The 12,413-nt window shown below is 48.7% G+C and overlaps 1 protein-coding gene across 3 annotated transcripts in view; it reads left to right on the top strand.

The window, feature by feature from the left end:
* NCOR1 (nuclear receptor corepressor 1) overlaps positions 1-10,733 on the top strand; it is a 44,854-nt gene extending 34,121 nt beyond the window's left edge. Inside the window, exons 14-19 of one of the 3 annotated variants that reach the window (XM_039366963.1) lie at positions 74-211; positions 2,668-2,771; positions 5,541-5,594; positions 6,671-6,883; positions 8,506-8,688; positions 10,188-10,733. In XM_039366963.1, coding sequence (XP_039222897.1) covers positions 74-211; positions 2,668-2,771; positions 5,541-5,594; positions 6,671-6,883; positions 8,506-8,688; positions 10,188-10,375 — 880 coding nt within the window. In that variant the 3' untranslated portion in view covers positions 10,376-10,733. Of the gene's footprint in view, positions 1-73; positions 212-2,667; positions 2,811-5,540; positions 5,595-6,670; positions 6,884-8,505; positions 8,689-10,187 lie in introns of all 3 variants that reach the window. The other 2 variants (XM_039366965.1, XM_039366964.1) reach the window with 2 other exon arrangements.
* The last annotated feature ends 1,680 nt before the right edge of the window (positions 10,734-12,413 follow it).

Raw genomic sequence — 12,413 nt, 5'->3', positions numbered from 1 at the left:
CATTCTGAAGAAAAGGGTGACTTTTGTCGCTTGTGTGTCTCCCCACCCCACCCACCCCCACCCCACCCCCCAGGCTTGGGAAGTCCCCCGAGAGAAGCCACGTCTCCTCGGAGTCCTACGAGCCGATCTCTCCACCGCAGGCGCCGGCGGCCCACGAGAAGCAAGACAACTACCTGTTGGTGTCGCAGAGGCCGGAGCCTTTGGAGCAGAGGTAGCTGGGCTGGGTTGGGCTGGACTTGCAAAGGGGTTGGTGGGCCAACGAACCAGGGGAACTGCTTGCCACTGGACGTCGTGGGTGTTTCAACACTGGAAGCTTTTAAGAAGAGACTGGATAGCCACCTGTCTGGAATGGTAGAAGGTGTCCTGCTTGAGCAGGGGGCTGGACTAGAGGACCTCCAAGGTCCCTTCCAGCTCTATTCTGATGGATTGAGACTGACAGCCACCTGTCTGGAACGGTATAGGTTCTCCTGCTTGAGCAGGGGGCTGGACTAGAAGACCATTGGTCACCACGATGTAAAAAAAGATGTTGAGACTCTGGAAAGAGTGCAGAGAAGAGCAACGAAGATGATCAGGGGACTGGAGGCTAAAACATACAAGGAACGGTTGCTGGAATTGGGTCTGTCTAGTTTAATGAAGAGAAGGACGAGGGGGGACATGATGGCAGCCTTCCAATCTCTCAGGGGCTGCCCCAAAGAAGAGGGAGTCCAGCTATTCTCCAAAGCGCCTGAAGGGAGGACAAGAAGCAACGGATGGAAACTAATCAAGGAGAGAAGCAACCTAGAACTAAGGAGAAACTTCCTGACAGTGAGAACAATTAACCAGTGGAACAGTCTGCCTCCAGAAGCTGTGAATGCTCCAACACTGGAAGTTTTTAAGAAGAAACTGGACAGCCATTTGTCCGAAATGGTTTAGGGTTTTCTGCCTGAGCAGGGGGTTGGACTAGATGACCTCCAAGCTCCCTTCCAACTTTATTATTATTATTATTAACAAGCTGCCTTCAGAAACTGTGGGTGCTCCAACACTGGAAGTTTTTAAGAAGAGACGGGACAGCCATTTGTCCGAAATGGTGTAGGGTTTCCTGCCTGAGCAGGGGGTTGGACTAGATGACCTCCAAGGTCCCTTCCAACTTTACTACTATTATTATTATTACCTCCAAGGGCCCTTCCAGTTCTATTCTGATGGATTGAGATTGACAGCCACCGGTCTGGAACGGTACAGGTTCTCCTGCTTGAGCAGGGGGCTGGACTAGAACAACCGTGGCGACTTTAAGACTTGTGGACTTCAACTCCCAGAATGCTTCAGCCAGTGTGCTTGGCTGAAGAATTCTGGAAGTTAAAATCCACAAGTCATAAAAGGGCCAAGTTGGAAGACCCCTACTTGTGAACTTCCTCCCAGAATTCCACAGCCAGCGTGCCTGGCTGAGGAATTCTGGGAGTTGAAGTCCACAAGTCTTAAAAGTTGCAAAGGTTGAGGACCCCTGGACTAGAAGACGTCTAAGGTCCCTTCAAGATGTGTTCTGATGGATGGATGGATGGTGGATGGATGGATGGATTGGATTGGATTGAATCTGTACTGATTCCTCATTGCAGTCAGTCTTGATTTGGAAGGTCCCTTCCAACTCTGCCGTTCTGTTAAAAATGATGTTGAGACTCTAGAGCAGTGGTTCTCCACCTGTGGGTCGGGACCCCATTTGGGGTCGAACGACCATTTCACGGGGGTCGCCAAACAACGCAGTCCGCCATTTTTTCCCCCCTTTTCCTTAGCTGTGCTACTCCCTTTTATTCTATTGGCTTTTGAAAGCCAATAGAATAGACTCTCTTGAATAGACTCTAATTCTATTGGCTTTCAAAAGCCAATAGGAATTGTCCAGGCTGTCTCTGCCCTGCTGAGCCCACCAAAAGTCCCAGTCTGCAAACGGTGCTGCACCAGTGGAGTAGTCCTCGACTTACGACCGGTTGAGTAGTCCTCGACTTACGACCGGTTGGGGGGGGGTCCCGGCATTAAAAAGGTTGAGAACCACTGCTCTAGAAAGAGTGCAGAGAAGAGCAGCAAAGACGATCATGGGACTGGAGGCCAAAGCATATAAGGAACGGTTGCTGGAATTGGGAATGTCTAGTTCAGTGGTTCTCAACCTTTTTAATGCTGCGACCCTCCAACTGGTCGTAAGTCGAGGACTACTGAACTGGTGCAGCACCGTTTGCAGAATGGGGCTTTTGGCGGGCTCAGCAGGGCAGAGACAGCCTGGACAATTCCTATTGGCTTTGGAAAGCCAATAGAATTAGACTCTATTCAAGAGGGTCTATTCTATTGGCTTTCAAAAGCCAATAGAATAAAAGGGAGTAGCACAGCTACGGAAAAGGGGAAAAGAAAATGGCGGACTGCGTTGTTTGGCGACCCCCGTGAAATGGTCGTTCGACCCCAAACGGGGTCCCGACCCACAGGTGGAGAACCACTGGTCTACTTTAACGAAGAGAAGGACGAGGGGGGACAGGATAGCAGCCTTCCAGTATCTCAGGGGCTGCCCCAAAGAAGAGGGGAGTCAAGCTGTTTGAAAGCGTGCAAGGCAGAAGGGGGCGGAGCGTGCTTTCCTTCTGGTCCAGCAGGCGTTTTTTTATTTTCATGTATTTTTTATTTTTTTCTCTCACTTCCTTCTTTGGCTCTTCGCAGGACCGACTCCCGTTCTCCGGGCAACATCGCTTACCTGCCTTCCTTCTTCACCAAGCTGGAGAATACCTCGCCCATGGTGAAGTCGAAGAAGCAGGAGATCTTTCGTAAGCTGAACTCGTGCGGGGGAAGCGAATCCGAAATGGGTAGGACTGATTTTCCTCGGAGGTCTTCTTCCTTTTCATTCCCCCCAGCCCGCCCCCCCCCCTTTTCTCCGGGGGTCCCGGGTGCTTCTCTGAGCCGGGTGGCTTTCCGGCAGACGTTTCATGACCCAACGAGGTAACGTCCTCAGTGCTAGGAGGGAGGGAGAGGTTGTGAGGGGAGGAGGAGGAGGAGGAGGACTGTGGGGTCCTTGGTGCTCTCTGAGCTTGGTGGCTTTCCTGCAGACGTTTCATGACCCAGCTAGGTAACATCATCAGTGTTAGAAGGAAGGAGGAGGAGGATTGTGGGGTCCTGGGTGCTCTCTCAGCTGGGTGGCTTTCCTGAAGACGTTTCATGACCCAGCTAGGTAACATCATCAGGGCTGGGAGGGAGGTGGGGTTTTGGAGAGGAGGAGGACTGTGGGGGTCCTTGGTGCTCTCTGAGCTGGGTGGTTTTCCTGCAGACGTTTCATGACCCAGCTAGGTAACGTCATCAGGGCTAGAAGGGAGGAGGAGGAGGATTGTGAGGTCCTGGGTGCTCTCTCAGCTGGGTGGCTTTCCTGAAGACGTTTCATAACCCCAACGAGGTAACGTCATCAGTGCTAGGAGGGAGGGAGAGGTTGTGAGGGGAGGAGGAGGAGGAGGAGGACTGGGGGGGTCCTGGGTGCTCTCTGAGCCTGGTGGCTTTCCTGCAGACGTTTCATGACCCAGCTAGGTAACATCATCAGTGCTAGAAGGAAGGTGGGTTTTTGGAGGAGGACTGTGGGGGTCCTGGGTGCTCTCTGAGCTGGTTGGCTTTCCTGCAGACGTTTCCTGACCCAACTAGGGTACGTTATCAGGGCTAGGAGGGAGGTGGGGTTTTGGAGAGGAGGAGGAGGAGGAGGACTGTGGGGTCTTTGGTGCTTTCTGAGCTGGGTGGCTTTCGTGCAGACGTTTCATGACCCAACTAGGTAACATCTTCAGTGCTGGGAGGGAGAGGGGTTTGCAAGGGGAGGAGGAGGACTGCTAAGGGGTCTTTCGTGCTCTCTTGACCTTGGTGGTTTCCTTGCAGATATTTCATGACCCAGCTAGGAGGAAGTGGGGTTTGCGGAGGGGAGGGGGAGGGGAGGGGGAGGGGAGGAGGAGGAGAACTCTGTGGGGTCCTTGGTGCTCTTTGAATTTGGTGGTTTTCTTACTGAAGTTTCGTGACCCAACTAGGGAACACCATCAATGTAAGAAAGGGTCGGGTGTGCTGCTTATTTATATAGGGGTGGAGTTTGTCAGTAGACCAACGGACTATCAGCCATCCACAGGCACCTAGAGATAAACCACATTTGCACACCATTCAAAAGATACAATAAGAATCTAAAAAGGGAACAGAACAGAACAGAACAGAACAGAATAGACTAGAATTAAAATATAGAATAGGAATAGGAATAGAATAGAATAGAATAGAATAAGAACAGGAATAGGATAGGACAGGACAGAACAGAACAGATTAGAATAGAACTGCAGAACAGAACAGAATAGAATAGAATAGAATAGAATAGAATAGAATAGAATAGAATAGAATAGAATTAAAATATAGAATACAATAGAAAATAGTATAGAATAAGAATAGAATAGAAAATAGAATAGAATAGAATAAGAACAGGAATAGGATAGGATAGAATAGAACAGAACAGAATAGAATAGGAATAGAATAGAATTAAAATATAGAATAGAAAATAGTATAGAATAAGAATAGAATAGAAAATAGAATAGAATAAGAATAGAATAGAATAGAATAAGAACAGGAATAGGATAGGATAGAATTGAATTGAATCGAATTGAATTGAATTGAATTGGAAGGGACCTTGGAGGTCTTCTAGTCCAGCCCCCTGCTCAAGGAGGAGAACCTATAATATCTCAGGCAAGTGACTGTCCAGTTTCTTCTTAAAAATCTCCAGCGATGGAACGCCCACAATTTCTGGAGTTGGGTTGTTCCACTGGTCGATTGTCTTCACTGTCAGGAAGTTTCTCTTTAATTCCAGGTTGCTTCTCTCTTGGATCAGTTTCCAAATAAAAAAGACCAGGAAATATCCTCTTCAACAACCAACACAAAGAAAAGCAGGGATTAACACCAGGCAGGTCTAGGAGAAGTCGCCATGGCCCAATCACTGTGGGACAAGGATTTTACACTAATATCGAAGAAATGGTGGAATAGAATCACTATAGAAAGGGTGCGAATGGAGGGACAACACGATGTGCGAGTGACAAAAATTAAAACCATTCTTTAAATTATTTTAAACAATTTAATGGAATTGTTGAATTGTCCCATGGCTGATTGTCCCGTTCTGACAGCCACAAGCAGAAAACCATACCCCAATCAAAGTAACAAAGAAACAGCCCCAACTCCAACATTGGCAGCAGCGCAAGCTATTGTGTGTCAACAGAGAGCACACCCTACTCTCTTGTAGCACTGATGACGTTACCTAGTTGGGTCATGAAACGTCTGCAAGGAAGCATCAAAGAGCAGCACAGGGCCCACAGTCCTCCTCCTCCTCCTTATCCATAACCCCCCAGCCCCATTCCTTCCCCAGCACTGATGACATTACCTAGTTGGGTCATGAAACGTCTGCAAGAAAAGCACCCATTTCAGGGAGCGCCCCCGCAGTTTGACCCTGAGTTACCCGTGTTCTCTTCTCCTGTCGGTGTCATTGATCTCTTCAGCCTTGGAAAGTAACCCATGTCTCTTCCTTCTCTCTCTGTGAACAGCAGCCGCTCAACCTGGGACAGAAATATTTAACTTGCCAGCAGTCACCACCTCAGGTAAGGACTCCAGAAACGAGCAGAACAGAATAGAATAGAATTAAAGGACAGGACAGGACTGAATTGAATTGAATTGAATTGAATTACAGGATGGAATGGAATGGAATAGAATAAACAGATTGTAGAATAGAATAGAATAGAATAGAATAGAATAGAATAGAATAGAATAGAATAGAATAGAATAGAAATATAGAGTAGAGTAGAATAGAATAGAAACAGGAATGGAATGGAATAAAATAAACAGATTGCAGAATAGAATAGAATAGAATAGAATAGAATAGAATAGAATAGAATAGAATAGAATAGAATAGAATAGAATAGAATAGAATAATTAGGAATAGAATAGAATATGGAATAAGAATAGAATAGAATATGGAATAAAATTAGAATAGAATAGAAACAGGAATGGAATGGAATGGAATGGAATAAAATAAACAGATTGTAGAATAGAATAGAATAGAATAGAAACAGGAATGGAATGGAATAAAATAAAAAGAGAATAGAATAGAATAGAATAGAATAGAATAGAATAGAATAGAATAGAATAGAATAGAATAGAATAGAATAGAATAGAATAGAATAGAATAGAGGAATGGGAATAGATTTACAGGATATAGAGTAGAGTAGAATAGAACAGAATAGAATTGAATTGAATTACAGGATAAAATAGAACAGAGTAGAATAGAATAGAATAGGGAATGGAATGGAATAGAATAGAATATGGAATAGAATAGAATATAGAATAGAATAGAATAGAATAGAATAGAATTACAGAACAGAATAGAATAGAACAGAACCGAATAGAATAGAATCTTTACTGAGAATAGAATGGAAAGGAACGGAACCAAACGGAATAGAATAGCAACTTTATTGTCCCTTTAAACGTGGACTAATCCGCACAGGCCAACATGAACTTCCGTTGGATTCAGCCCTCCAAAGACCACCGCTATCCATACCCACACATACACGACACACAGAAACATTGCCGTCCAGTCCGAGCCTCTACCCGGGGGCCTCTCGCAGGAGCCTCCCCCCTCCTTCCCCCTGGATCCATCGCGTCTGCTTTCCCCTCCCAGGTTCGGTGAGTGCTAGGGGCCCGTCCTTAGCCGACCCAGCCAGCAACCTGGGGCTGGAGGACATCATCCGCAAAGCCCTGATGGGCAGTTTCGACGACAAAGGCGAGGACCACAGCCTGGTCATGGCGCAGCCCCTGGGGATGGTGCCCGGCGGGTCATTACCGACCAACAGCGAAACGCGGCGGGAGGAAACCAGCCCCTCCCCCAATCCAGGTGAGCCATGCAGGCCAAGTTTGGCCGCCTCCCCCCCTCCCGGTGCAGGTAGAACACGCTAATGAGTTTCCCGCCTCCCTGAGTTTTTGCAAGGTGTCGGACTACAATTCCCATTCTCCCCCCCCCTTCCCCCTCCCAGCAGGTTTGGCCTTAAATCTTTCCTGCTGGTTTTTGTGGCGGTTGAATTTAACTTTCAATTTAAATATATATATTTTTTTAAAAAAGCAGAAGAACGACTTGGCCACCGGCAGTCCTCGGCTTATAACCCGCTTGGTTTAGTGACCGTTCCACAGTTATAACGGCACTGGTAAAAGGGCCGTTTTTCACATTTAACGGCCGCTGCAGCATCCTCCATGGTCACGTGATCGAAATTTGGAAGCTGGGCAACCGACTCGGACTTAGGGTCCCGGGGTCACCTGATTCCCTTTTGCGACCTTTCCGATGAGTACAGTCCATGGGAAAGCCGGGATTCACTTAACAACCGTGTTAACAGCGGCAGTGATTCACTTAACAACGGTGTCAAGAGAGGTCGTAAAATGTGGCAAAAAAACCGCACTCCAACTGTCTTGCTTGACAAAAGAAATGTGGGGCTCGGTTTTCGTCGTAAGTCGAGGACTAACTACAGTGCTGGGGTTGGGGAGGTCCGGCATCCAGCTGATATAGATATCGTACAGAAAGGTTGCATTATTCACACAAAGACACAGACAGGCACACACAAGCACACATCTCCCCAGAGCTGAGCAGGCAAATTGCAGCGAGAAAGTGACTTATGACCGTTTTTTGGTGTATAGAAGGACCCCAGAATGACTTGGATCTTCCTATCGTACAGGAAGATAATAACATTTTTGCAAAAAGTGGGTCTATGTGTAAGCCTGTGATGGACAAGGTGGTGCCTAAGAGAGAAGAAAACCATGATTCTTTTAAACACGGGTCATCCCAACCAAGAGAAAGAGTACGTTTAAATAAATGTTTCACAATCTTAAGCCATTTTAAGGCATGTGGATTCCAGCTCCCAGAATTCCCCAGCCAGCCTGCTTTAAGAGGGGAGGACTTCCACTCCCAAAATCCCCCAGTCAGGATGCTTTAAGAGGGGTGGACTTCCACTTCCAGAATTCACCAGCCAGCCTGCTTTAAGAGGGATGGACTTCAACTCCCAGAATTCCCCAGCCAGCATGCTTTAAGAGGGGTGGACTTCCACTCCCAGAATCCCCCAGCCAGCCTGCTTTAAAATGGGTTGACTTCCACTCCCAGAATCCCCCAGCCAGCCTGCTTTAAGATGGGTGGACTTCAATTCCCAGAATTCCCCAGCCAGCCTGCTTTAAGAGGGATGGACTTCAACTCCCAGAATTCCCCAGCCAGCATGCTTTAAGAGGGGTGGACTTCCGCTCCCAGAATCCCCCAGCCAGCCTGCTTTAAGAGGGATGGACGTCAACTCCGAGAATTCCCCAGCCAGCCTGCTTTGAGCCCTGTTGGCTTCAATTCCCAGAATTCCCCAGTCAGGATGCTCTAAGATGGCGGGACTTCCACTCCCAGAATTCCCCAGCCAGCCTGCTTGAAGATATGAAATTCACTGATTCTTATTGGTGCCCCCCATAACTCGATTCCTCCTCCTCCTCCTCCAGGTGGGGGGGTCAGCAAGCAGAAGCTGATGGGCAAATCCGGGAGCAGGAAGTCCAAATCCCCAATTCCTGGTCAAGGCTACCTGGGAACGGAGCGACCTTCCTCGGTCTCCTCGGTCCATTCGGAAGGCGACTATCACCGGCAGACCCCCGCCTGGTCGTGGGATGACCGGCCGTCCTCCACAGGTGAGCTGAGCCAGGTGTGTCTGGGCGAGTGGCGTCCCACCCAAATTGGGCGCTGCAGGTTTTTAAGGACCCTGTTTTTCGAGACAGTCGCGAGGTATTTAAACATTACCGGGATATCATCTTCGGGACGCTTGCATACGGGGAGTCCTCGACTTACGACCAGTCTTGAGCCAGCCTTTCCGTTGCTAAGTGAGACGGCGGCTAAGTGAGCTTTACCCCCATTTGGTTTCTGGCCACGGTGGTTCACTTAGTCACGCGGTTGTTAAGTGAATCCGGCTTCCCCCCCCCATTGACTTTGCTTATCAGAAGATCGCCAAAGAGTATCACGTGGACGCTGCGACCGTCGTAAATGTGAGCCAGTGGCCAAGCGTCCGTATTTTGATCATATGTGACCCCCGGGGCCGCTGCAGCGGTCGTTAAGTGGGGAAAAACGGTCATAAGTCACTTTTTTCAGTCCCGATGTAACTTTGGACGGTCGCTGAATGAACTGCTGTCAATCAAGGAGTCCCTGCAGCCAGATTGCCCAAAGCCCATCATTCAATCCTGCTTGAACTGTCGCTAAAGGGAACGGTTGCAAGTCGAGGACTCTTCTATAAGCCATGGCCAATTTTTTCAACCTCTTTGGACAGTCGCTAAACGGGTGGTCATAAGACAGGGACACCCTGTAGCCAGACTATCCCAAATCCCATCCATCCTTGCCATTCAGATGGTCACTAAAGTGGTCATAAGTCTAGGACTCCCTGTAGCCAGACTACCCCAAACCACATCCTTCCATCTCACTCAGCTGGTCACTAAACAAGTGGTCATAAGACAGGGACACCCTGTAGCCGGACTATCCCAAATCCCATCCTTCCCATGCCATTCAGATGGTCACTAAACAAGTGTTTGTAAGACAGGGACGCTCTGTGGCCAGATTACCCCAAACCCCACCCTTCCATGCCATTCAGATGGTCACTAAAGTGGTCATAAGACAGGGACTTCCTTTAGTTGGATTACCCCAAATCCCATCCTTCCACTCCATTCAGACGGTCACTAAACAAGTGGTCGTAAGACAGGAACTCCTTGTAGCCGGATTACCCCAAACCTCATCTTCCAGCTCACTCAGACGGTCACTAAACAAGTGGTTGTAAGACAGGGACTCCCTGTAATTGAATTACCCCAAACCCCATCCTCCCACCCCATTCAGACGGTCATTAAACAAGTGGTCGTAAGACAGAAACTCCTTGTAGCCGAATTACCCCAAATCCCATCCTTCCAGCTCACTCAGACGGTCACTAAACAAGTGGTGGTAAGACAGGGACTCCCTGTAGTTGAATTACCCCAAACCCCATCCTTCCACCCCATTCAGTTACTAAACAAGTGGTCGTAAGACAGGGACTCCCCGTAGCCGGACTATCCCAAACCCCATCCTTCCATCCCATTCAGACGGTCACTAAAACAAGGCGTCGTAAATCGAGGGGCCTCAAGCCTAAGCAGCCTCTTCGATTGCTCTCCTGCAGGTTCCACGCAGTTCCCCTACAACCCGCTGACCATCCGGATGCTGAGCAGTACTCCCCCCGGCTCCATGGCCTGTGCCCCCTCTTCGGCCGGACAGGCCGCCCCACACCAGCCCAGCCGGATATGGGAGCGGGAACCGGCCCCTCTGCTCTCTGCCCAGTACGAGACCCTCTCCGACAGCGACGAGTGACGTCCGGGGAGAAAGGAAAAAAAATGAGAGACACACCCATAAACAAAAGGGAGAAACGAAAGAAACAACGCAGCAGGGAAGTTTGCAAACCAAGTCGCTGGGGGTGGGGGGTGATGGAGTTTGCTGCATTTTTTTTTTTTAAAAAAAGAAAAGCCGCAAAGCCCCCCCCCCTCCCCACTTCCTCCCCCTGAGACTGTCGAAAGGAGAGGCACGGGGATCCCGTTTTTTTTACGGCGCCCAAATGGACCGCGGGATCGTTTTTTTTTACGGAGGAAAAACTCGCTCGGGGGGGAAAAAAAAAAGGATCCCTCCCGTTTTCAGCCGGCCGGGTGTCTCGAAGATAAATATGTAAAGAGTTTGTTTTGGGGTTGTTGTTTTTTTTTTTTTTTTAAAGAGAAAAAAGTAGGACCTTTTATTCTGGAGCGACATCCTTATTTGTAAAGAGAAGCGTCACACGATGTCTCGGAGAAGAAGGAAAGGCGGGGGGGGGAATCCTTCTCATGTACATAGAAAAACTTTTTCTGCAGTGAGTTTCCACCTCTCGCCCCACCCACCCTCCCTCCCACTCACACCCCCAGCCCTCACCCCCAGCCCCACTTAACCCCCGGCTAAGACTTTCTGGTGTTCAAAATCATTGTGGTAAACTTTGGGGGTCATTTTATATATATATAAAATTATATATATATAATTTGGGGGTCATTTTATATATATATGTTTTCTGAGGTTTTCGCGGGTGTTTGTATGTAGGTCTTTGGTTGTTCGGGTTTTCTCCTGCGTAAAATTGCTGCTCGAAGCACGAAGCTGAAAACACCAGCCTGAAGATGACGAATGGGACTTCGTCGAAACGTCGCCAAGACACTTCCAATTTTACGCGGGAGAAAACCCGAACAACCAAAGACCTAAAGGCCTTGTCACTTGAGAGAAGACTCTTCCTAAATCTTTGGGGTTTCAAGCAAGAGGACGCCCCCCCCCCCCTTTTGCATCGGCTGCCTGTAGAAATGGGAAGGGGGGGAGAAAAGGAGACCTTTGGGGCATCACCCCTTCTTTTTGGGGGGGGACAATTCAGCCCAGCCATGTTGCTGGCTCCTTCCTTCTTTCCCCCCTTCCCCTTTCCCTCCCTTTCCCTTCCTTCCCCTTTTCCTTCCTTCCTTCACTTCCTTCCCCTTTCCCCCCCTTCCTTTTTCCTTTTCCTTCCTTCTTTCCCTTTTTCTTCCTTCCTCTTTTCCTACCTTCCCTCCCTTCCTTCCTTCTTTCCCTTTCTCTTCCTTTTCCTTCCTCCCTCCCTCCCTTCCTTCCCCCTCCCTTCTCCCTCCCTCCCTTCTTTCTCTTTCTCTTCCTTCCTTCCCTTCCCCTTCCTTCCTCTCTTCCTTCTTTCCCTTTCTCTTCTCTCCTTCCATCCCCCTTCCTCCCTCCCTCTTTCTCTTCCTTCCCCTTTTCCTTCCTTCCTTCCTCCCCCTCCCTCCTTCCCCCCTCCCTTCCTTCTTTCCCTTTCTCTTCCTTCCTCTTTTCCTCCCTTCCCTCCCTTCCTTCCTTCTTTCCCTTTCTCTTCCTTTTCCTTCCTCCCTCCCTCCCTTCCTTCCCCCTCCCTTCTCCCTCCCTCCCTTCTTTCTCTTTCTCTTCCCTCCTTCCATCCCCCTTCCTCCCTCCCTCTTTCTCTTCCTTCCCCTTTTCCTTCCCTCCCTCCCTCTCCCTTCCTCCCCCTTCCCCTCCCCCTCCCTCCCTCCCTCCTGTGTCCATAGGCAGCACCCCGCTTGCTCTGGAGGGCAACTTGCTATTCCCCCCACACAGGCGTGTGCACACACACACACACACACAATTCTAAACACTCTGCTGACCCCCTGCCCCTTTTTTCTGTGGTTGTTTAAAACTTGTGGAAAACATTTTTTTTCCTTTGGAAAACTGCTTCTCCCCCCCCCCCTTCCTTTTTTTTTTTTTTTTTTGGTGAGATCTGTACATTTGAAGTCTCCGGTCTGCTGGAATAACCAAGATCTTTTTAATGATTATGCCATGCTGTAATTTTAACTTCGTTTTGCTTTGT

This window comes from Crotalus tigris, unplaced genomic scaffold, assembly GCF_016545835.1.
Source record: "Crotalus tigris isolate CLP2741 ecotype Arizona unplaced genomic scaffold, ASM1654583v1 scf7180000020497.760770, whole genome shotgun sequence".
In the NCBI taxonomy this organism is placed as follows: Eukaryota; Metazoa; Chordata; class Lepidosauria; order Squamata; family Viperidae; genus Crotalus; species Crotalus tigris.
The sequence above is the reverse complement of the archived record's forward strand: the minus strand, read 5'-3'. Positions and strand labels throughout refer to the sequence as shown.